The sequence below is a fragment of the Larus michahellis genome, chromosome 1 (genome assembly GCF_964199755.1).
Source record: "Larus michahellis chromosome 1, bLarMic1.1, whole genome shotgun sequence".
In the NCBI taxonomy this organism is placed as follows: Eukaryota; Metazoa; Chordata; class Aves; order Charadriiformes; family Laridae; genus Larus; species Larus michahellis.
This window is the reverse complement of record NC_133896.1, coordinates 27,406,738-27,430,847: the sequence shown is the minus strand read 5'-3', so window position 1 is coordinate 27,430,847 and position 24,110 is coordinate 27,406,738. Positions and strand designations below refer to the sequence as shown.

Sequence of the window (24,110 nt, the reverse complement as noted above, 5' to 3'; positions counted from 1 at the left end):
TAAGATCATCTGTAAAGAACGGCACCTACCAATCTCAAAAGAAAAGGGTGCAAGCGCCAGCACTGTTTATATGGAACCATCACATAGTGTCATGAACGACATGCAGTGCAGATAAAGCGTTAGAGTAGGAAGTCAAAGTGTTAACAGTGCTTGAAGATGGCTATTAAGCTTTCTTTAGCTTCTTAATATCCCAAACACCTCTCGAGTCAATAAATGTATTTAATCAAATACGATTATATGAAGTCTCGGCAACATTGAAACCAGGAATCTGCCAGCTATACATTGCCTTTATCATCTAAGAGAATACCCTCAATGGAACTGACTTGGAATGTGCTCAGAAACTCAAAGCCATGAGTTATTCATGAAAGGTATACGTGAAGACTTCCAGTGTCAGCGCCTTCAGAGAGAACACCTAGCCAAAGCCTCTTCTAGACAGTAAATAAAACCTAGCTTCAAAATTCCTGAGGTTTATATTATTGCAGAAAGAAGCAAAGTATTGCACACTATTTAGGTATTTCTAGACTATAACAAATACCTTAAACTCCATCTAAACTGAGATGAGTGGAAACTGAAATAAGAGTCTGTACCTCCCTAAAAGACACTGGTGATGGAACATTGACTCTGTTTGTAATACAAAATGCTGAGTAAGCTGTGGCTGGTCCCTAAAAAACCCATAACTTAATAAATTGAATCTTGAATTTATCATAGTAAATTTATCAGGAAAAAAGCAAACATAACGATAGATATTGATTTAGGCATGTAATCACAAGCTGATTTTTGAAGTCTTGGACTATATTTTCCTAAAATTCACTTTCTTCTGTGTTTAGTATCCTCTATTTTCTCCCTGGGTAAAAGTTTCACAGTAAGATCTGACTGACAGCTGACATGAAAAAAAATAATTCCTTTAAACAGCCTGTGTTAGAAGTGTAAATCTTCTGATGTCAAATCCTTCAAGTAAAACTCAATCTCCAGAAATCTTCCTGTTTGTCATCAGTAAGACCTGTAAGGTCATTTCCCATGTCATCCGTTATCCCAACTCCCAAAAAACTTATTCATTGCCTGCTAAAAGGGATGCCCAAAATAAATAATTAAACAATATATCACTGCACAAATGTGATTCTCAGATTTCTTGTCCTCCCCTTCCTCCCACAGGAGAAATTGTTCATAGTGAAATCATCCCTAACTGGAACAGGAAACTATGTTAATCTAATATCTATATTAAGTACATGACACCCAATGAATTGGCGTTTAGGGTGGGATTCACCTCACCTTAACCTTGAAAATCTGAATCTTAAAGTAATCATGTTTTCTCTTTTTATAGTTGTTCCAAAAGAAATAAGCATTTAAATTTGCCAATTCACCCCATTTGACACCTAACTTCTGGGGTAAATTAACCAATGGAATTATTTTCTGTGTCTGTTAGATCAAGTGTGATAATAAACTAGATAACAAACTTAGATTTAACATACAAGTTTGAGTTCTTCAAAGACAAAAAAAGAAGGATTTACCTTGCCTAAATTCTATCAGGTTACTGTAACTTGGTCACACAGACTGACCTTAAAGCCTTTTGATGCTGCTATGTGGGCAGCAGTCCAGCCCTCTTTGTCAGCATGGTTGATGAGATCTGCAGAAATAACAGGCTTTACTCTACTGCTGTAGTTGTCTTCTGTCCTCTCCAAATCAAAGTAGTCTAAATTAGTCTCTGCATCAGTTAAAGAGTTCCCGTTGTTTGGCTCTCCATAGTACATAAGGAGCTTGAGACTGTCAACATTACCAGAATCCACTGCTGCATGAATTGGTGACCAACCATCCTAAAAAAACAAAAGCAAAAAGCACACTCCCACCAAACACATCGAAAAATGTTTGCAGAACTTATATCAGCAATGAATCTGCATGGATAGCTCTGTTTGGAAATTGAAGTGATAAGCAAAAGTGACATAATTATCCTTTGGGAAAACAGAGTTGCTTGTATGTGGTTGGGGGGGGTAGAAAATGTAGCAGAAAGAAAATTTTACAGCTTTCACCAAGGACAGTCCAACAGACAGAAACTGCAAAGAAGAGTCTAAGTGCTATAGAACTTACATGCTGTTAATAGACCGTTTCCTTATCATGTATCAAACTAACACGATTCTAACGATCAATAATTTGTTTCATGTTGCATTAATCAAGTTATTAGTCAGATATTTTCATGCTTTTGACATCATAAATTTCTCTCATTTCAAATTAAATATATTTACTTTCCAAATCCAAAATAAATGAATAAAAAACCCCATCAGTGTAATAGTGGAGCAGAATGTACTGTGAAGCTAATACTCTTTCTGCTGTGTTTCTGGACGGCCTATAACCCACATTTATTGTCCTGTTCATATCAAAGTCTTCAGAAAAGCTCCAGGAAAGCACCTGAAAAGGGCAATACCTAGATTTCAATTTTGACATCTAATTCCTTTTCTCCTGCATATACTTTTTTTTTTTTTTTTGGCCATATTCTGCCATTTGTGATATACAAGACTTTACAATACTGGCTGGCAAATTTGGGGTTGGGGGCCCTCAAGGACAACAAAAAACCAAAATCGCTATCTCCACTCCTCCACCTTAAAAATAAGTCAAAACAGAAGAGTTCTGTTGCAAATCCAGTGCTGAAGGAAAGTCTGCAACAAACTGCAGGCAGAATCTGAAATATGTAAAATATGATGGAAGTCATAAAATTTAGGAGATTTTAGAGACAATACACAGCTTAGAAAAACCCGCAGAAAGTATGAAAAAAATACTAATTTCAGATTACATGGCTTATTCCAGCTTTAAAGAAAACTTTAAATAAATATTTTAACGTAAGTATTTCCTAGCTGTTGTTGTATTCAGTACTATACACGGTATTTTGACTTTACAAACTGTTTTAACTTACACTGGTTTTTACTGTTCGATCTGCTCCACCTTCCAACAATAGCTTAATACAATCGTTATTTCCATTTTTACAGGCCAGGTACAAAGGTGTCTGTCCTCTTTCAGCAGCATGGTTAATATCAGCCTGATACATAATTAATAATTCTGCACACCTACAGCAAACAATAAGGTAGTAAAATTACCTTATATTCGACCTCCAAAAACTCTTTATAACATAAAACATTTAAATGCTTTTTTTAATAAAGACTGATTTTATAAATACAGATCTACCTGTGATTTTATCCGTCACATATACACAAGTATAAGGTATAATTTTATACACGCACGTAGATAAAAAGACAGCAATGGGGTTACTTTCAATCTGTAAATCTTAAACTACAGTAGATGCCTTTAAAAACTGCAAATATAAAACATTTAATTTCATAAGGCTAATAAAAACTTAACAACAGCTGCTTAAGAAAAACCTTCAGCTGAGCAAAATAGTAGCTTTTCTTTCCTGACTACCGATATTTAAAACAGCTTTAAAAAGAAAAAAAAAAAAAAAGATACCAGCTTTAGATACCAGCAAAAGGGACACTCGCCCAGGGAAGTAAACTGGTAGGGACTGCAAAACAGCTCTGGCACTACCTACCATTCCGATCCCCGAATGGAGGCTGCTCCAGAAGGATGGCTTGGGCTGTGCTGGTAGCAGCTACTGGATTCGGGAGCACAGAAGCTGAGGTGGAGGGCTGGGGAGTGACTCACTAGGGACCAGCATTTGGATCCAAGATCCTGTACCTCCTCACAACCGTGTAGCTGTAGGTCCAGTTTTATTCCCGATTCTCGAGCCAGGGTTGGCTCCCTTCCCCTTCCCAAACCCACCTTTTCAAGCTCTCAAGACTTTAGAAAAATCTCAATTCCAGTCTATTCCCTCTGCAATTCAAACAAGGGCTTTAAACAAAAATTACTCCCCATCTCTTTGGATCAATATTTATTAGTCCATAAAAATAGAAGCACATCAACAATAAATCCTCAAAGCAAGTAATGCAATGCCGTATAACTGCTGGTTAGGAGACCCTACTACAGGAACAGGATGACACAATTTTTAAAGCAATGTAATGTATATGTAAGAATATAGGTGTATAAGAAATTACAGATGAAAAAACCACAAGTATTAAAGAAAACAATCTCCTTTTAGTAAGTTCTTATTTAGTCAGAAAATCAATCAGCTTCAAGATAAAATGATCAGTTTTAGAAAAGAGTAAACCAGATAACATTACTATGAATTACTTTGCTGTACTTTCTGAAAATGCTCAAACGAACAAAAAAAAAAATACAGATAAAAGTAATGCTCTACCTTATGAAATGTTGAACGTGTATCCTAACCATACAGTCACAAAAATCATCTTAAGATGGGCTCATAACAAGACACCTCCATAAAGCAACTGCAGATTGAGTTTTAAGTCTGCTATGTTAAAAATATCTATTTTGTTATTTCACATTGAATACAATGACTCTGGAAATGCTACATTGACTTTCCACCTCAAGGTCAGGTAAGGTTAGCCTGGCCTGGACCATATGGGAAATAATTTTGAAAGTTTCTCCTAAAAGCGTTTTCTGAATCAGTGATATTACTGAACAGCCCTAAAAAATTGTAGTTCTTTCTGACTCTGTAACTGGGGCTGGAACAACAGTATTGTGCTAGTTCAGGAATAAGGTTAACTGACATGTCACAGGGGACTGGCCAGCAAATCTGTCACAGACAAGTACTGTGTAATTGATAGTAATTTAGTGCTGTCGTTAGCCCCAGATTCTTTGTGCTGTAGTACAAGTAACATGGACTGTGAAACACAACACTTTCAAGGGGACAGACTCTACTATTGCCCCAAATTCTGCCTATTACAGAATTTTTCTGAGCCAGAACTTTGAAGTGATGAACAAATCAAAAAGCCTGAAGCTGTGATACTTTTGGCTGGCCCCATTATTACATGCTCACTTTTACAATCTGGTCCATGTTTAGTATTAAAAAAAAAAATGAATGCAAGAAAAGTGTTTAGGGTACTACATAAGTAACTCTAAGGGAAACATACATCGTACTACATAAGTAACTCTAAGGGAAAAAGAATATAAAGTCTGCAATATCGTAACACAGCAGATGATATATAGCAAAGTGTTGGAGGGTAAGTCAGAGAAATAATAGCTTCCTATTTAACTAAAGTCTAAGATATTTATTTTAGTGAGAGAATATGAACAGCGTGGTTTTGGTTTGTCTTGTCAAGTCACATGTAATTTTTACAGATTTTACGTAAAACACTGAAACATTTAACTGGGTATGTATTTCTGTGCTCAAAACACCTAGTCAGATTCTGCTACTCTGGATTAAGACTTCCAGTAAAAGACGTCACCCAGGCAAGTGGGCCACCATGGAGAAAGGTATCCAGTACCTGAGGGAATTAGCTGTGATGAAGCCCTGCTGTCCTGGAGATGGCTGAACACCTGCCTACCGATGGGAAGCAGTGAATGAATTCCTTGTTTTGCTTTGCTTGTGTGCACGGCTTTTGCTTTACTTATTAAACTGTCTTTATCTCAAAAAAAAAAAAAAAAAAAAAGGCGGGGGAGTGTAGAACATGCTGGTTTTGGCTGGGGTAGAGTTCATTTTCTTCATAGCAGCTACTACGGGGCTAGGTTTTGGTTTTGGATTTGTGCTGGAAACAGTGTTGATAATACAGGGATGTTTTAGTTATTGCTGAGCAGTGCTTACACAGTCAAAGCCTTTTCTGCTCCTCATACAGCCCCGTCAGCGAGTAGGCTGGGGGAGGCACAAAAAGTTGGGATTATCAACACTGTTTCCAGCACAAATCCAAAACATAGCCCCATACTCGCTAATATGAAGAAAATTAACTCTACCCCAGCCAAAATCAGCACAGCTGCCCATTAGTTGATAAGCTTGAAGTCCTCTAAGAAGTGATAAGAATCTCTGATGATCCTTATATACTCATGGGAGACCATGGGAAGGACAGGGATCCCACTCTTCCTCATTGTTGGGTCAGGGCCTATGACCATATGATAACACTCAAAGAAAGAGTCTGACCCCTATATGTTACTGCATCAGAGTAAAATCCCTAAAAGTAGTAAAATGCAACATTAAAAGAATCAAAAACTGAAAGATAGGCAAATCCAAAGATACATAAAACAAAGGTTAAATCTGTAATAAGGATTCCTAGCCATGCTGTTCAAGACTTTTTGCATTTGTAAAATTGTTTTATCTGGATAAGCATGCTCTGGAAAAGGTTATCTAGTGGTTGCTTCCAACTGCTGCACAGTGGAAACGCAGCATCAGCCTTCAGTTGCTCTGATGAAGGGAGGAAAAGGGAGGAAAAAACCCGAACATCTGTGTGAATTGTTGTGTACTGGTTCTCAGTATAAAAAGACAACAGAATTTTTTGGTCATGCTGTCATAAACCACCAATCTTTATAAAATCAGGAGCTTTAAAAAAAAATCAAAGGAAATTATCGTAACTACATTTTGAAGAATGTTCTTAGAAATATTCTTTGACTCATACATAATTTTCTGTTTTTCAAAAAAACAGATAACTGACACAAAACACTTAAACCTTAAAAAACCCTGTTTTATTGTTTGAAGTATTTGATTATATTTCACCCAGGAGAATACTCAGATAAATGTTCTTTTCTCTCTGAATATGATATTCATAGTTCTCTATGCTTCAAAATATCAGTGCAAAAATAATTTCTTTCCTTCTTCCTCTGTTAATCCTGTATTATGGCCCATAACTCAAAGAAAATTAAGAAATTCAAAGGTATGATGCCCATGTAGACCAGTATCATATTGTGGTTGCTAAGAATACACATTCAGCAACCTTAAGAGCTGTAATTGGAAACAAAATAAATGGAAAATATTAAAAACAGAATGATATATGAATATGATTTTCAGTAGATGCTTTCAATAAATGATAGTTAAATGCATTTATACCTAAGAATGCAACAGTAAGGTAATGAAAAAATATATAATACAATGTAAAGGGAATATAAAATTGAGTAATAGCTGACAGGAAACATCTTAAGACTTCACTTACTTGACATGTCCCTGAGCAACTGCTGAACACAAGGGTGTAAAGCCATTTTTGTCAGCAGCATCAACTTGTGCTTCTGCAGTCAGCAGCAATCTCACACAATCTATAAATGGAGCATAAACATAAACTGATGCAACAAGAGCAAGTGGTTAAAACTAACAGAGCTTAAAACTTAATCAAGGAGCGACAGCAGGCAGTCTTTTTGACTATACATCACACACCTTAGCGAAGTAGAAGCTCGGGAAGTAGTTTGCAGAAGAGAGGTGAGAACTGACTCCCTGGGGGAGCAAAAAGGGCTAGGGTTGGGTTCTGCTGGGATCCAGATACATGCCCATTGCTGACAACTCCCACGGTGTTAGCTAATTTACCTCCAAAGTGGGTAATTAGAACTATCCAGCACCCGCTAAATGCAGGATGGTCCAACTGGCAGCCACGTGACACATCCCACGTACAACAGGCACAGGGGAGTTGCTCAAAAGCTACACATAACTCAAACAACACGCTGACCCGTCTTGCTTCAGGACACTTTGACATGGGATTGCAATGACAAATAAGATAAACCGACAAACTCAAACCTCCCCAAACCATTACCATTCATATATTTCCAAAATGACATGGTAAAAATAGTAGCAGCCTGATTCCTGCAACTTACAGCTAAATTAAGATAATTAATTACATAGTAATTAGACTGCTTTTCATCCACAAATTGGAATATCATTTGATGCAATTAAGTTTGAAGAAAATACTTAATCTGCTCTACATTCTTGAAATTGGTTCTAGACCAAAATAAACCAAGTCTTTTGTAGTTGAAACTATTATTTTGAAAATAAGCTCAGCTAGAACACCAATTATAAACTCCTGACCTGATTTCTGAGCAAGCTTAATGCACTCTGTTCCAGCACTGGGTAAGTTCCTGGAGCCAAGCTTTGCTAATGAAGCTTGTCTCTAGATATCAGAAACATATATTTAGAATTACTTTGAAATATGACTAATCTAAACCATTCCTGGACGTATTTACTGCTGTTACAACTCTCAAATATTAATACACATGTTGTGGAGTTGACTGAATAAATAATTTAACATTAAGAAATAAGATTTTAAAACAGATTCCTAAATTCTTAAATAAGCAATCTGATCTGATTGGGTTTTGTGTTGGTTTTTTTTTTTTTTTTTTTTTAAAGTTTGTTGTTGGGATAAGCTACCAGGACTTCATCAGTAGTAATTTCTTTAAATCATAAAGAAGCTCTCAGTTAACTAACTTACCTAGTATTTCCACTTGTAAGATAATACCAGTTAAAATCAAATTATATTTTCAATCACTTTGTAACAGAATTAATACTCTGCTAATGACATTTCTTTTTCTTTTCCATTGTGAATCCCTGTTTTATATTAAACAATTAACTTGAAAATACAGATTCCTGCTTGATATCCTAAAATACTCTTAAAGTTTATGAAGGATGTTGAAAAAATTTCTTCTAGCAGTTTCAAGTATTTGGCTAGAATACTGTTTGGCTTCTTCATAAAGCATATGTTGTTAGCCATGCAAAAGCCACGAAGAATGCACAGAACAAGACCACCTTTCTAGAAAGGTATGGTTAACTCACAATTATTGGTTGGCAGATCATTCAGGTGGTAGCTTATCTTTGTGAAAATACTGTTTCTGATGAAGATCGCTGAAAAAATCTGCTTATTCTCAGGGACAGGTGCAAGCATGAGGAAATACAGCTACTTTCCTAAGGCATACCACGTGAGCTAGTAAGCTCTACATGACCTGTTCTGGTGGCATATCAAATAAATGAGCAATAATCTCCAAGAAGCCTGGGTCCCCTGTATGGACTTTTGATTGGGATTTGGAGAAGGATAATTTGGGTCAGTCCAGACTCATTAACTCCAGTTCACTGCTGTATGCCCCTGAAATAATCAGCAGTAGAGGGGACTCAGAAGAAGGGCAGGCACAAGACAGACATAGATGTCACTCAGTTAAAGGTTTTGGTCAACGCAAAAGCAAAACATGGAAGCGTATTAGCACAAACACCTGGAGACTTTACTGCTCTCCACCACAGCTGGGTAGTTAGTTCTTCCAGAGTGCTGGCAAACACCATGCAGATACATCCAGTGGCTCGGCAGAGCTGACTCCATGTAGCTGTATGTCTCTGCACCTCACTCCTTTCTACTTCCCACATCATTCCAGTTTTTCCTATCAATCAGGGTGCCACAGCCTCCAAGTACTCAGGATAGAAGAGAATCGATTATACCATATATGCATATGATTAGAAAGCAGCTGAGTCCAAAGGATATTATTATTATTAGTAGTAGTATTATTCTCTTCACATCTCTCAATTTCAGGAACTCTTGTTATTCCATTCTCTCTTTCTCAGCCACCTCACATGTGGCAGAGAATGGTCATGGTCAGCAACACAATAGAGATATGCAGATATATTAGCTAAGTGAGCTACTGTACATGTTATCAAATGCATAATAGACTGAAGCGGCTCCTGCTTTGTTAGCCGATCAAACCAAGTAGGCCTGACAAAACAATCTATTCAGCTATCCCAATCTAGTGGTTAAATCATAAAATCAACAGTTTCCTCATGTCCATTCAAACACAAAGTATTTAGTGTATATTTTTAAAGTGAAGTTCTCTCTCTCAGACCTACAGAATTGGGGACAGTGTGCACAGGAAACAAAGCAGCTCCTATGAGCTTCATGTGCTGGAAAAACCCTCAGCTGCAGCTCTCAAAGGCAACTGTTTACGAACAGGAAGGCTACGCATTTTGTAAATAGGACAGATTAGGAAAGAATATTCGAGTGCTCTCTCTTCTTGTGTAACTCAATTTTCTCTACAGACTGGCCTGAGAGCACATAACAGCTGCTGCCACCATGTGCTCTACATGTGCTCTACCTTTCTCTAGTTATCTATACATCTCAAATACTGCATTTCTTCACTGAAAATGTGTGGAGATCGTTCACCTTCCACTCTTCCCAGACTCTGCAACATGGTGTTTGATTCTAAAGGGAGGTATTCACTATGCTGGCTCTTAACAAGTCTAGAGCCACTCTTTTCTCGTAGCTAACTATCTCCCAGGAGATACCAGAAAATCTGGTTAGTTAACTTAGAAGAAACAAGGGGTCCTGGAAATCTCCAAGCCCGTTTAGGCTTTCAACTCCAGGTTCAAATTATTCTCAATAAATTAAATCATGGTGTGATCACCCACCAGTGAAAGCTTATGTGTTAAGTCTTACGGTTGGACTCGATGATCTTAAAGGGTCTTTTCCAACCTAAATGATTCTAAGGAAAAAAAAAAACAACAGCCAAAAGACAGTAACTTACCATTGACAATCCTACTCAATGCAATGAAAAAATTTGTACAATAAATACTTCATCCTTCTTAAAATTACTCCAGCGTCATTTCTTTCCACCTGGTTATTTAAAAAAAGCTATAAAAAAGGACTTTTTCTTCTAAAAGAAGAGATTTATTCCTATACTTCCTTTCTTAAGCCTATATATTTTTACATAAATTCGTTCTTAAAAGTCTCCACTTAGAAGAGCTGTGTCTATCTATGCACTTGGGAACAAACTGTAAGTAACAAAGAAAAGATTATGTATTAAACTTCAGCACAAAAACCTTTCTCCAAAAATATTATAAATCTACTACTCTCAATGTTCATATACTGTATTAAGGAGACATCAATAACTGCTGCTGTGTGATTCTCTCATTCAGAATTCATACAATCCATTTAGTCGCTAAAATGGGATGATTTGTACAACGAAGTGTTTTTTGCACCCTGTCAACTATAAATAGAAGTGCAACACTAAAATGCTTGTAATATATTTTTTATCTTAAAAACGAAAAGATACTAAACAATTACAGGATGCATATGTGTGTGTTTTTATACCGCTGCCAAGTGCCTCTCTTATTTGAAATTTTGACAATAAAACAAGAAACCAAATTGCCTTTGCTGTCAGTAAGAGCTGCTCAGTAATTGTAACTGAAAATCAGGGCATTTCCTTCAAAACATTTTAGGAATACAAAATGAGTAAAGAAGAATTGGGTCAATTACGGTCTCCCACAAACACCATCAATGATAAATGGATGTAAGCCTAGAAGAATCCACAGAACACCCATTCAACGGGAGGGGAAAAATAAATCCACACAATATAATAAACTTGGACTCTTAATACTGAAGATAAAAAGTTGGAAAAAAAAAAAAGTAAAAAAGTGTTAAGTGCCAAAGGAAGAAAATAAAATAAAGAACTTTTCCAATATTTTAAGGGTCTTGGCAACAGCAAAGAATCTGTCAGATGAAAAGGCCCAGATGTTCCTATGAAGTAAACCATAGCACCTAGCAAGCACAGAAAAAATATACCATTCCGAACAAAGGGAAAATTCCTCCTATCCTGATGCCTGGTAGCAAAATTAACCCTGAACGTGTCAGAAAAATGTATACTATCTACCTAGCTATGGATTTTGGATCCTAACTTTACTTTGATTTTTAAAATACTTGAGAAAAATAATGGAATAGTCTCACTAAATACTATTTTGAACACTGGATCGGGTTTTTCTAATTATGTCTCTAAAAAATACATTCTTAAATAAAACCACAAAGTACTCTTGAAAGCAGTAGCTTTGAAGGCACTGTGTTCCACCTTTTACTGTGAAAAAAATAACGGAATTTTTGTCATTGGGATTGGTGGATTTCATCTTTAGTGTCCAAAACAGCATAATGGTATTATTTGCAATATAAGAATCTAAGAGATTTTTACATCAGTAGGAAAAACTACAGTAATGTGTACTGGAATTTTAAAGAAAGCTGCTGTTCAAGAGCCTTATGTTAACAGTCTGAAAATTATCGCTTAGAGTTTGTATCCATTAAATTTGCATCTGTTACTAACACATTTGCCTCATTTTATAAATATATTCATAAAATATGAAGACTAACTGTTGAAAGGTTCAGAGATGCCACCTCCTCGAGACTGAGGGTTGGGGTAGCGGGGAAAAGAAAAATGTTAACCATCTCAGTAGACCCTAGAGAACAAACTAACCCTATTTCATCTAGTTCAAAAATAGAGACAGTTCATTTTATTTCCCAGGTAACACACTACTCTGAAACTGTCTTCCATCATTTTCACTGCTGCTGCAGAAGATCAAAACACCGGTGATGACCTATTCTTTCCTGCTTACTCCCTGTAGAGGAAAGTTCTTTCTTTCAAGTTGCCTTTGCTACAAAAGATCTTTAGTTTGTCACAGAATACGGGGTGATGATATCTGGTGGCTTTTTATAGGAAGGGAGTGGAGAATTAGAATGGATGTCACTGCAGAATGTTACCATAAGCAAGAATGCTTTCTGTGTTCCAAAATTCTGCCTCTGGAAGTATTGCTTGTGTATAGGCTATACTATGACTTTTATTATATAATCTATATATCTCAGTTTCAATTTCGCAATTTTAAAAACCATGCATTTGACCTAACTTAATATTTAAAACTTGTGAAAGAAGCTTTCACTATTTGACTGGAATGTTGTCACAAAACTTAGAATCACTTACCTGTATGTCCGTTTGTAGCAGCAGAATACAAGGCAGAATAGCCATCTTCACAAGAGTAATTAATGTCCAGTCCTTCTTCATTAAGCAGCATTGATAATAAAGTGACATTTCCCTGGGCAGCAGCTTGGTGAAGAAGGGTGGGCCTGCCACCCAGGGGGACAGGACCACCACTTGTTAACAAAGGGGTTAGGGAGGAAGACCAGCCTGCGAGTTAAAGCAACAGAAGTTAGATGAAAGACAACGTAAATAAAGCTCTGCATTTTCTGTGTTCTTTTAAAAATGAAAAAGGATCTTCAAAATGATAGGATTTGTTAGTTTAGCACAAGTTTTGTGATGATGCTTTGCCTGAACATCAGAAGGTATTCTGAAGAACAAAACTGCATACAGGGGTGACAGTTGTTAATGCAAATGAACAGGATTTAATTACAAAAGGTTAACATGAAACTTATTGTGAACTGTAGTAGCAGCTGGATGTCTCAAAAAAATTTATATTATTAAAATTCAGAAACTACTGAAAGTTTTATACAAGTTTTAGTTTAATTGCTAATATGCTGGGAAAGTTTTTTGAAAGTATCTAAAGACAGGTATCCAAAACAAAATACTTATTTTCATATGAAATTTCATCCTCCTTTACAGTCTAAGTGCAAACTTTAGTATCTATCTCACCTGCAGTTATACAGATAAATCGCACAGAGAGCACTTAATAACTTTAAGTGCCTTTCAATAAGTTTGCAAAAAAATGTAGAAAACATTTACACAAATAATACAAATATATTTATTATTGAACTGTACCTTAAGGTAATGTTCCTTTTACTCAGCAATACTTAAACAACATATTATAAAATGTTCCAATGTAAATGAATAACAGTTTATATAAAATTTATGACTGAAAACTTTCAAGTCACCCCGTTAGAAAATTATATTCATTTTAAAGCTTTGAAAGCTTAGGAGTTATCTTTGTTAAACGTTCTGTTTATTACTTATCAGCTTTAGTAGGGAGTTTGTTAAGAATATGAAGTTTGCTGCATAAGGCATAGAAAATTTTGTGCATTCTTCCTTGATCAAGGACTGCAAGAGAAAATAGGAGAAAGATTTTTTTTTTTCTTATTTTCACTCTTATCTTTAGAAAATTCACATTATATTTCTCTCTTGAATAAATAGCTTTGTATTCTGTAGCCACACATAAGCTATTATATAAGACTGAAATCTGACAATACCGAGTGAGTTTACCCAGCTTTTACTGTGGTTCTGCAACACCCAAGACTGAAGAGGAGCTGCAGGGCATTACCTCCAGCTCCATCACGCTGATTCAAGTGCTATCCGACCTCCAACACCTAGAACTAGAAAATGCATGTGGCAGTAGCTCTACCACGCTGGGACGATCTGCTCTGCATTTAGGAAAACCAAAATTCAATATCCAAGTTCCCAATAGAATTCTATAGAAGCAGTAGATTTGGGAACCTTGTAGGATCTTTGGGCAAACTTAAGTCAAGGTCCAGACTTACACAAGAATCCATCATCTGGGCAACCTCAATGAAAAACACATAGTTTGATCCCAGTTCAAAACAACAACAACAAAAGTGCTTTAAGTTATTTTCATATTTGTTTCTAAAAAGTAAGCTAAATTTGTCATTTCGAATTCAGTTTTTTAGTTTAGCACATAAAGGAATTTTCCCAATGTTAGCTTATTGTTCGATGTATTTGTTCGATATTGACGATAAGAAGTCATCACTACAGCTACGAAATTATTTTATAAATCCAACTTTAAGCTGCAAAGTTAACTCCATCTTCATATAACTTCAATTCTGAAGCTACCTTCTGACTATTAATACTCTTACTAATATTTGTTTCTGCAAAATTTTTAATCAGAAGATTTTGAGTGTTTTCTGAAGTTTGTAAAAAAAAAATAATTAACAATATACAACAATACAAACCATCCTTTAAGTGGTAAAAATATATATATTTATTTCCACTTCCAATATTTGAGAACAGTTAGCTCTTACAAAATCACCAAAGCTCTGAAGAATAACTCTTGTTCTTCCTTTCCATGAGAAAAGTGTTTTTATTTTTCCAGCCTTCTGTTATTCTTTGAAACTAACAGTGCTGCAGCTGTTGCTATATACGTCAATGCTTTTAAAATGGTACTTGTGTGGTTTTTACTGTCTTGTCATAGTAGTTAACGGACAGTGGACATTGCTTGGGTGGCACTCCAGATGCTAACATTCTTTGTCCAAGTTATGTTGGAATTATTTGGGGTAACCTGGGGAGCCTGACACTAAGCTTTAAGCATGAAGTTCACTCTGCCAGGTAGTTCTGTAATATGAATAGTATTTCTGGGTTCCCTTCCTTACTGAAAATAGTGCAAGATTTTTGTTGTTTTTTTTTAAAGCATCATTAATAGAAATGCCAAAAAATTTTTTTTTTCTGCCATATGTGGTATCATAACTTTGATTTCAACTCCTTGAAATGAAAAATATGTTGTTGCAATTCAGTGATGAAATTCTTTATACTAGGTTATCATTAGATGAAAACCTCCTACTGAAAAAGATACAAAAAACAGGTAATAACAAACATAACTTTAGCTTCTATTATCAACATAAGGCAATATATTAAAGCTGAATTCATCCAACAAAATACAACAACATTAGAAAATACCAATAAATAAGGTACACCATTACAGATGCAAAAAGTGAGGAAATGTGAAGCATCTGTGAAAGCTTGTAGGGCATGCAGTGATGAAGGGCAGAGGGATAGACAAAAACAGCTTCTGGCATCAGCTTCAGAATGTGAGATGGTTAATTTCAGAGCCCAGATCAGTCCCTCACCCCCCCACTTTTATCTTCCAAGCCAATTGTATAGAGAGAATAAATCAATCATTAGAGAAATGAGCAAAATAAAAACCATACTTCATTGAAGAGTGACATAAAAAGCGCAAAACCAGGAAGAAAGTGAAAGCAGAAATCCCAGAGGTATGAAAATCCAACTGCCTACATTCGTTTCCATTTTGAAGTCTTACAGCCATTGAAACATAGAAGTCCAAACAGAGCAGAAGCATTTTGGCACCAGTTCAAAGGCTGCTGAAGTTAATGAAAACACTGTCGCAGATTTTGAATCAGGCCATAAATGTTCATTGTAATTTCTCTATGCACAGTCTGTTCAACATTAATGACAAAAGCTGGTGTCTTTTCCTACCGGGGATGAAAAGAGCAACAAGCAGTACAATGCCCAGTCTCTAAAAGAAGGTATTGTCACATTAAGTAAGCAGAACGTGTAACTGAAACAATCGATGCTCTGATTTAAATTTGGTCTTAATAGTTGCTCTTTCTAGAACCAAGACACTCTTAACAGAAAATCAGGCTGCTGATATGTTCTTAAAGCAATCTGAGATAACTAGGAAACTGTTTTAAAATTAATAAAGAGAATGCTTTAGTCACCAGGCTATTATCAATTCTTCTGACTCTACATTAAGAAGAAACAAACATGAATTTATTGACAAAAAAAATGAAGGATCCTTTCAATGTCTTTTTTAATATGTTAAATTTGTTTTGTACTGTTCTTTAAAAATATTAACAAATTCTGATTGAAGCTCACTACTTACTATACAATAAAATATGAATAAGATTTCACCATGCTCTTCTTTAATTGAAAGTAAAACTGAAATTTTAAACATTTTCTGAAAAAAAGTAAATAAAATAGATTAAAATCAACCAGAACATTAATAGAACTAACTCAATCTGTGCCTAGAGGGCATGAAAATGCAGATATGGGAAGGAGGTTTCAGTAGTGTTTGTAGTTTGAGAGATGTTGTTGATGTCAAGAAAAGTCATACTTAAAAAACAAACCAAAAAAAAAGTGATTAAGTAACATGAATTCATAGAATCACAGAATGGTTTGGGTTGGAAGGGACCTTAAAGATCACCTAGTTCCAACCCCTCTGCCATGGGCAGGGACACCTCCCACTAGATCAGGTTGCTCAAAGCCCCATCCAGCCTGGCCTTGAACACTTCCAGGGATGGGGCTTCCACCACCTCTCTGGGCAACCTGTGCCAGTGCCTCACCACCCTCACGGTGAAGAACTTAGGCATTATTGACCACATCATCTTAATGAAAACAGGGTTATTAAATTTCGTTTTGTTTATCTTTCCTAAAACAAAGTCTATTTCTTTTCTTAGCATAAAATTTTGAAGGCAAGGTCTTTCCATACTTGCATAACATCTGTTGCTCAAAGGTTTTTTAGTTCTGCAGTTTGCCAGAACACTTGGCCAAAACAGATTAAGTTCCCTTAAAAAAACATAAATAAAATGGGATTGGAGAATAAGTGCGATAAAATATAAGCATTAGTTTGGGTAAAAGACAAAGAAGCTCCTGAATATTTACCTGAATATTTCAGATAACGTTATTAAAGTTCTTTGAGCTTGTTTGCACCCAGTACAGGAGGGCTGTTAAAATAACATCTCTGTATCAATAAAATAAAACACCACTAACTGGTCTGTTTAAGCAATCTTTTGTTGCAGACTTCAAATTATGTGGTACGTTTCCCATTTGCAATTGCAAAAATTCACAAAAAACGGTGCCACTTACAAAATACTAACAGTGACAAATTTTCAGAGCAAGGATTATAAGGGAATTAAATGAACCCAAATGTTTCCATCCCTTCAAAAAACAAGTGAATGGAGTGTAAATGAAGAAAGGCAATCTGAGCGTATAAACCAGCACAATTTAAAAAAAATTAACAGTTTTTGTCAAAAATCCTATCTTTGAGAATTGCCTCTGAGAACTGTCACAAATGCCTTAAGAAACACAAATTCATCATTTGGTGGAGGAGTCCTATTTACAAGGCAGATTGTTCTCCTCAGAAAAAAGTTTATACCTGAAAGCACAAACTAAAGCAGTAACAATACATGGAGTTATGAAGTCAAGTGGTGGTAATTTAATTTTTAAGATAGAAGATTTATTTTTTTAAAGAATAATCAAAAACTGTCTTAAGTGATTACCAAACATCATCTAGTTAATATAAGACTAATTGAAATATACAGCCTAATTCATGCTGATAGGATCTCTGGAAGACACCCTCTTGCCTACAAAAACTATTCACTTTGAAGCTGATTTTGCCAATAATTTGTTGTATGTTAATAAAATCTTAGATTTTTTTTTTTTTTTAAATGAAATTTTAATTTCCTTATGGAGCCTAATAGCACCTGAAGGCAAATGAGGTTTGGAGAATATCTGGAATACTAGGAGACTAATGACCTATCTGATATGGCAATCAGATTCATCTAGGAATAAGAATTTAAGATAAAAATTCAGGACATCCATATGAAAACCAGCAAACTAAGAGCCAGCCATCAAATCCCACAGCTGTTAACTCTGAGAAGTAGTAGACAAATGGAAAAGAAAATTTCTGAGCTCATATTTTCATGGCACAGTTCAGAAAGGAGAGAGGATTCTGACAGAATGGTGCCACAGCCAAATGTTAAAAACATGACTAGGTTACTCCAGAAACATGCAGAAAGTCTTCCATGAAGTAGAATGGGAACAAAAATTCCTTAATAATGTGAACCCTGAAATCTTCTATATATACAGATACCTAAGTTTGCCACATGCTGCTTTTGGAACAGCTTCCCCAAGATTCGTGAGGGAGTTCAAATGCCTTATCAGACAGTGGTGCAGCTACCAACAGAAAGCGGTTGGTTGTGTGATGGAAGCAGACAGCTGTGCAGGGGTTTTATACCCTACAGATGATGGTACAGGGACTAAAGTTATGAGGGACTGAAGTATCATGGAAGTTTGAGACCATTCAAACAGTCTTCAATGCTGATGAAGGTCTAAAGTGTTCCATAACTGTATGTCCATCTTCCTCACTGCAGCGTAAGTCAGACTAAAGAGGAGCTTCTACCTAATGTTCTAGCGCTATTGATCCCAGCAGGGAAATACGTTGACAAAAAGATTTACAGGAGATCTACAATTAACTGAAAGGTCGATCAGGGCCGCCTTTGTTCACTTAACTGCCATCAAGATGATACCCTGAAGTTGGCAGCACATTATGCACACAAATAAGTGCCCACCACAACGCAAAATTAATAGCAGATACATACACTGACTCCAGATTTAGACTATTAACATAATACTTAGATTTTAACAGCAAATCTTTGCTGATACAAGTGTACAAGATACAAGATAAAGTACACCTGTGAGATGTCACACACAAGTATTAACAAAACCTACAACTAAAACCTTAAGAACTATAGAAAAATAAAAATGAAACATATTCTATAGGTACGACGTGGTATATTTGAAACCGCGCTCTTACCCAGGCAATTGCGTACCTTACTCTGCAACCATCTAATGCCTTAGGAGAACACAGTAACTCCAACTATACCCTATTTTCTAAAAGATTCACAAAGCACTGAAATACATGTTCCATGGAAGATGAACAGCAGAGGTAATTTTCAAAACATTATTTTGAAATTTTGAAGTGACTGAGAAAGCATTTTGAAGTCCAAAATAATAGCATTCACAAAAAAAATAACTAACAAAAAAACCCCAAACAAACAAACAAAAATAAGAGTTTCTTTAATATACCATAATCTGCATCCCATTTACTTTAAATATTAGTCCTCTTTACCTTTAAAAAAAGCCTTCAATTTGGAGACCTCTTTGAGGAAGCAAACTAATTTATAACATTACTAAATCAGCAAAAGGATTCCCATACCCCTGGAATGTGGAAAAACTACAAAGGAAAATTTTAGCTTTTAGAAAGTAAAAAAGAGAAAGGTATAAAAAGATAAATAAAGCAGACAAGAGATGTATAGGAAAACCAAAACAATATTTTAGAGGGAGACAGTTTGTAGCATATCAATCCCTTTACCTGATGCTGTTACCAGGAGGCTGTCTGAATCACATGGTCTACAGGATGAAGCACTAACAGGGTTTATGGAGGAGCTACAGGCAATGGTGGTGGGAATGACAAAGGAATTTTCTGAACATGCAGGTTGGTTCAGTCCAGGGAAGTGGGAAGGCCAGGCACCCACCTGAGATGAGGCTATGGCTGGTATGGCACAGCCTGCGGGTGCCACAGATAAATCTATAGCAGGTTTTGGTGGCAGCTGAGGTGAGGACTTAGACATAATTTCCTCATTTATTACCCTGATTCCTTGTGGTGAACTTGAAAGAGGTGAGGTCACTGTTTTGCTGTCAGTTTTTGCACTTGCATTTGGGGATCGACTACTATCCATTAAAACTTTAAGCTGTGGGTGTGGTGGAGAAGGAGTTTGCGAAAGCCCTGGTTTTTTAGGAGGAATGGGTGGAGGATTTCCTCTGTCAATTCTTGATACACTGGGAGTCTTTAAACTCGTTCTACCAACTGGGGGGTAAGTGCCAACTTCCATTGAATGTGACGTCCCTGGCCGCGATGGAGCGCCGCTCTGAGGGCTTGTAAATCTGGAAAGGACTTGGGTAACAGTATTCCGAGCTACCTGTTTGGCTACTAGGTTGTCACGACTAGTAGGGGATACATCCCTTGAGGGAGGGCTTTGGGTTGTGTTTCCATTTTGGTCTTGATCATTCGCATTTGCTTGAAATCTAAACCTAGCTGCTTGGATTCGTGGATTTAGGCCGGGATGGCCGGTAGTGTTGGCAGACGGTGAATGCAAACTGTGCATAGACGAAGTAAGCGAGGAATTCTGAGCTGTGGCAGTCGGGGCTGCAGGCGTGCAAAGGGAAGTACTGTTTGGAAAAGGGGAAGTGCTACTTGGTAAATCAGGTGATGAGCCTGTACTTGGTCCATTTTCCTCAATTCTGTTTTGATTCTGTGTAAGAACAGGAGTTGCGGGAGGGACAAGTTCACTGGATGAAGATTGCCTATCAATGACAGGTTTCACAAATGCTGCATTGGCACACACATTCATTTTTGTATTGCCAGACACGAGGGCGTTCACTGTAGAAGGCTTTACAGATACAGTCAAAGGCAACTTCTTAGTATTTTCTGTGCTACTGTCCATCACTACCGTATCTGTTTGGCAGGCAACAGTTCTTGAACTTGGCTCTTCTGTTTCAACAGAAACAGAAACAAGACTCTTGTCTTTATTTTTATCTTTATTTTTAAGAGAAAGATTAGCTTTACTTTCATTCTCCTTTTTTAATTGCTCAATCATTTTGATCATTTTATCTCTCTCTTCTCTGAGGTCGCTGGTGTGTGCTTCCTCTCTATGAAGTTTGGCACGCAACTGCTCTCTCTCTGTGTCAAACTCAGACAGCTGCTTTTCCATTTGAGCTTCCATTTGTGTGCTCCTTTGTTTCTCAGCTGCAAGAGACTCCTCCAATTCAGTAGCCTTTCTCTTTTCCTCTTCAAATTTTGACATCACTTCTTCCAGTTTCTGGGCTTCCTCTACAATTCGGCCAGACAACTGTTTACACTCTTTCACCAGCATCAATACTACATGCTTATTCTTTCCACGTTCTTCTTCAAGACGAGCGGATAGCTTTTTGTGCTCCAGCTCAAGATTCTGTAACTGAGATTTTTCCATTTCCAACTGTAAGAAAGCATAGAGAAAAATTCTCATTAACAAGATGGAGACTTGTGACATAACCTAGTATTAACTTGACATTGATATTATAACCTTTGAGAGTATGCTTAAAATGGACCCGTCTGCCACAGGAAAGTGATTTGTGATATCTAACACAAGTGTTTATAATCTTATATACGCAAAAGAAAGAGACAGACATCTCTGAAAAGCAATTCAGAAACTAAGTAAGCCATCTACTTTCCTCCATTGACAACACAGAGACTCCCCAAAGTGATTAAATGCTTGTGATTCCTAAGTGAGGAGCTACCTGTTCTCCAGAAATTAGACATAAGACATCACAGAAAGTCCTCTTCTCTGTAAAGGAACCAGACACAAGAAAGAGATGAGGTTTGTGAAAAAACTTTGAGCCCAGAAATGAATCATAGAATCGTGTAGGTTGGAAGGGACCCTTAAGGTCATCCCAGTCCAACTATCAACCTAACACTGCCAAAACCACCACTAAACCATGTCCCTAAGCACCATGTCTACATGTCTTTTAAATTCCTCCAGAGATGTTGATTCAACCGCTTCCTGGACAGCCTGTTCCAATGTTTGATAACCCTTTTGGTGAAGAAATTTTTCCTAAGAGCCATCCTAAACCTCCCGTGGTGCAACTTGAGGCCATTTTCCTCTTGTCCTGTCACTTGTTACTTGGAGAAGAGACCAACACCCACCTCGCTACAGTCTCCTTTCAGGTGGTTGTAGAGAGTGATAGGGTCTCCCCTGAGCCTCCTTTTCTCCAGGCTGAACAACCCCAGTTCCCTCAGCCTCTCCTCATACAACTTGTTCTCCAGACCCCTCACCAGCTTCATTGCCCTTCTCTGGAACTGCTCCAGCACTTCAATGACTTTCTTGTAGCAAGGGGCCCAAAACTAGACACAGTATTCAAGGTAGGGCCTCAGCAGTGCTGAGTTCAGGAAGACGATCACTTCCCTAGTTCTGTTGGCCACACTCTTTCTGATACAAGCCAGGATGCTGTTGGCCTTCTTGGCCACCTGAGCACACTGTTAGCTCATATTCAGCCTGCTGTTGACCAACACACCCAGGTCCTTTTCCACCGGGCAGCGTTCCAGCCACTCTTCCCCAAACCTGTAGCACTGCATGAGGTTGTTGTGACCCAAGTGCAGGACCCAGCACTTGGCCTTGTTGAATCTTACAATTAGCCTCAGCCCATCGATCCAGCATGTCCAGTGTTTAGGTTTTAGGTCTTCCTCAGACTAAAGCAGATAAGGGTTGAAAAACACAGTCCATAATGGGTGTCTCATATTTTGTTCTAACATTTATAAATAAGACATTCATTTCTGAGACCAACTTTTTGGTACAGGCGCAGACATCTTCCTGTACTTACTAATAGCAGAAGGTCTGACTGACATTGGTGATGTATAAACTATGTTACAAGCTAGAATCAAAAAAACTACCTACTACGTGCAGATAATGGATAAGAATAATTTTCCCCTCATTCATATAGTCATCACCTCTAATTCATCTTGCCTGCTGATTATTCAAAAAAGAATGTTCTAGAAACGCACTGCAAAAATATATTAATGCACCATTTTATAAAATACTTAACAGTAATAATGCAAACCAAATTGCTTCTTATTTTCCCAAGCAAACTTACACAAGTCAAACAACAACAAAAGAAAAATTTATTTCTTTCTTCCTGCTCCTCCCTTCACATACTGATGCAGTAGCTTCCTATAAAGCTTATCTGAATGACTGACAAAACAAACAAACAAACCCTCAAGAAACTGCTGAGCATTCCTTCTCCTGTACTCTTTTTATTGGTTTAGCCTTGTCAGTTCTGCTTCATATTTACATAGAGATCAATACAGAAATAACAATTCAGAACTGTACCACTAAAGTGCATTTTCTAAGTGGGCATTTTTTCTGGAAAAATACCTTTGGGTACCCATGGAAAAAAAATAATCAAGTGCTCACAAACATGAATGGTTAATTTTGATGGCAACAGGAAACCGTTTCATGCTTCTACAACATGAGAACATTTCACAATGCTCAAAAAAACAATCTAAGAAAAGCTGTGGCAACTAGCAGTACATTTAAGATCTTACTCAGAATAAATGTTTCATTTCATGGAAGAATCTTATATTCAGATTATAGTGTCATGGTAAAATGATACTAATTTTAAAGTTTAAAACAATACAGTGTCTGAATATATTTACAGTAAACTGTAATGTGGGAAACAAGATGGTCTAGGGGATTGGTAATAGTGATGGAATATCTCCTCTCTCAGTCAATGCCTAAAATATCGCCTTGGTTGCTAGATGAAAACAAACAAAGAGACACACAGGCAAAGAAAAAACCCCAGGCATTACAATATAATAGCTTTTCAGAAGCTTGTTGCTACAGCACACTATTCCCTGTCCTCTCCAATAGAAGATGAAATTTCTTAGTGCTGGAAGCTTTTTTCAACATCACTGTAGATGTGTCCATAATTCATTTTTAACTAAACTGGATTTAAACAAAGGCTAGTATAAATACCATTTTTAAATAACAGCTTTGTTACTCTCCAGTTATACCACAGAGGAGAGTTGAAGCTCATGCCATCAAGAGACGAGTACAAGAGGGACAGAGTCTGCAGTTGTAATAGAAAGAAATCCCACCTGCTATAGCTCATTGTCCCCGGGATAATTTTTTTCCCCACATGGTAAGTAGAATTCGAACACAAGAAAACACTTTAAAAGGAAGGGAAGTGAAATGACGTAGAGAGAACAATAAATCCTGCATGAATGTACACTTATGGATGAACATGTGCCTCAGTCTCCCAACATTTCTAATCTCGTTACCTGACTGTAAATTTATCTTCCATTTTCTTCAGAAGAATGGGAAAAAGCATAAAGAGGTCATGGCAATATTGATGTGATGTATATTACAGTAATAATAAAATTTCTTCATGAAATCATACGATTATTATAAGAACCACTGAACTAAGAGGATGAAATCACTATGGGAAATTATACCTACATTGTAAAAGTCATCTTGGCTTCAAACAGCTCAAAACCTGTTTATCAG

The 24,110-nt window shown here is 36.8% G+C and overlaps 1 protein-coding gene across 2 annotated transcripts in view; it reads right to left on the bottom strand.

The window, feature by feature from the left end:
- Window positions 1-24,110, bottom strand: part of CTTNBP2 (cortactin binding protein 2) — an 87,490-nt gene that overhangs the window by 26,539 nt on the left and 36,841 nt on the right. For both annotated transcript variants that reach the window (XM_074601592.1, XM_074601675.1), the window contains exons 4-8: window positions 19,385-21,047; window positions 12,517-12,720; window positions 6,975-7,074; window positions 2,903-3,053; window positions 1,557-1,811 (exon numbers count right to left, since the gene is read on the bottom strand). In XM_074601592.1, the coding sequence (XP_074457693.1) occupies window positions 1,557-1,811; window positions 2,903-3,053; window positions 6,975-7,074; window positions 12,517-12,720; window positions 19,385-21,047 (2,373 nt within the window). The remainder of the gene's footprint in view (window positions 1-1,556; window positions 1,812-2,902; window positions 3,054-6,974; window positions 7,075-12,516; window positions 12,721-19,384; window positions 21,048-24,110) is intronic.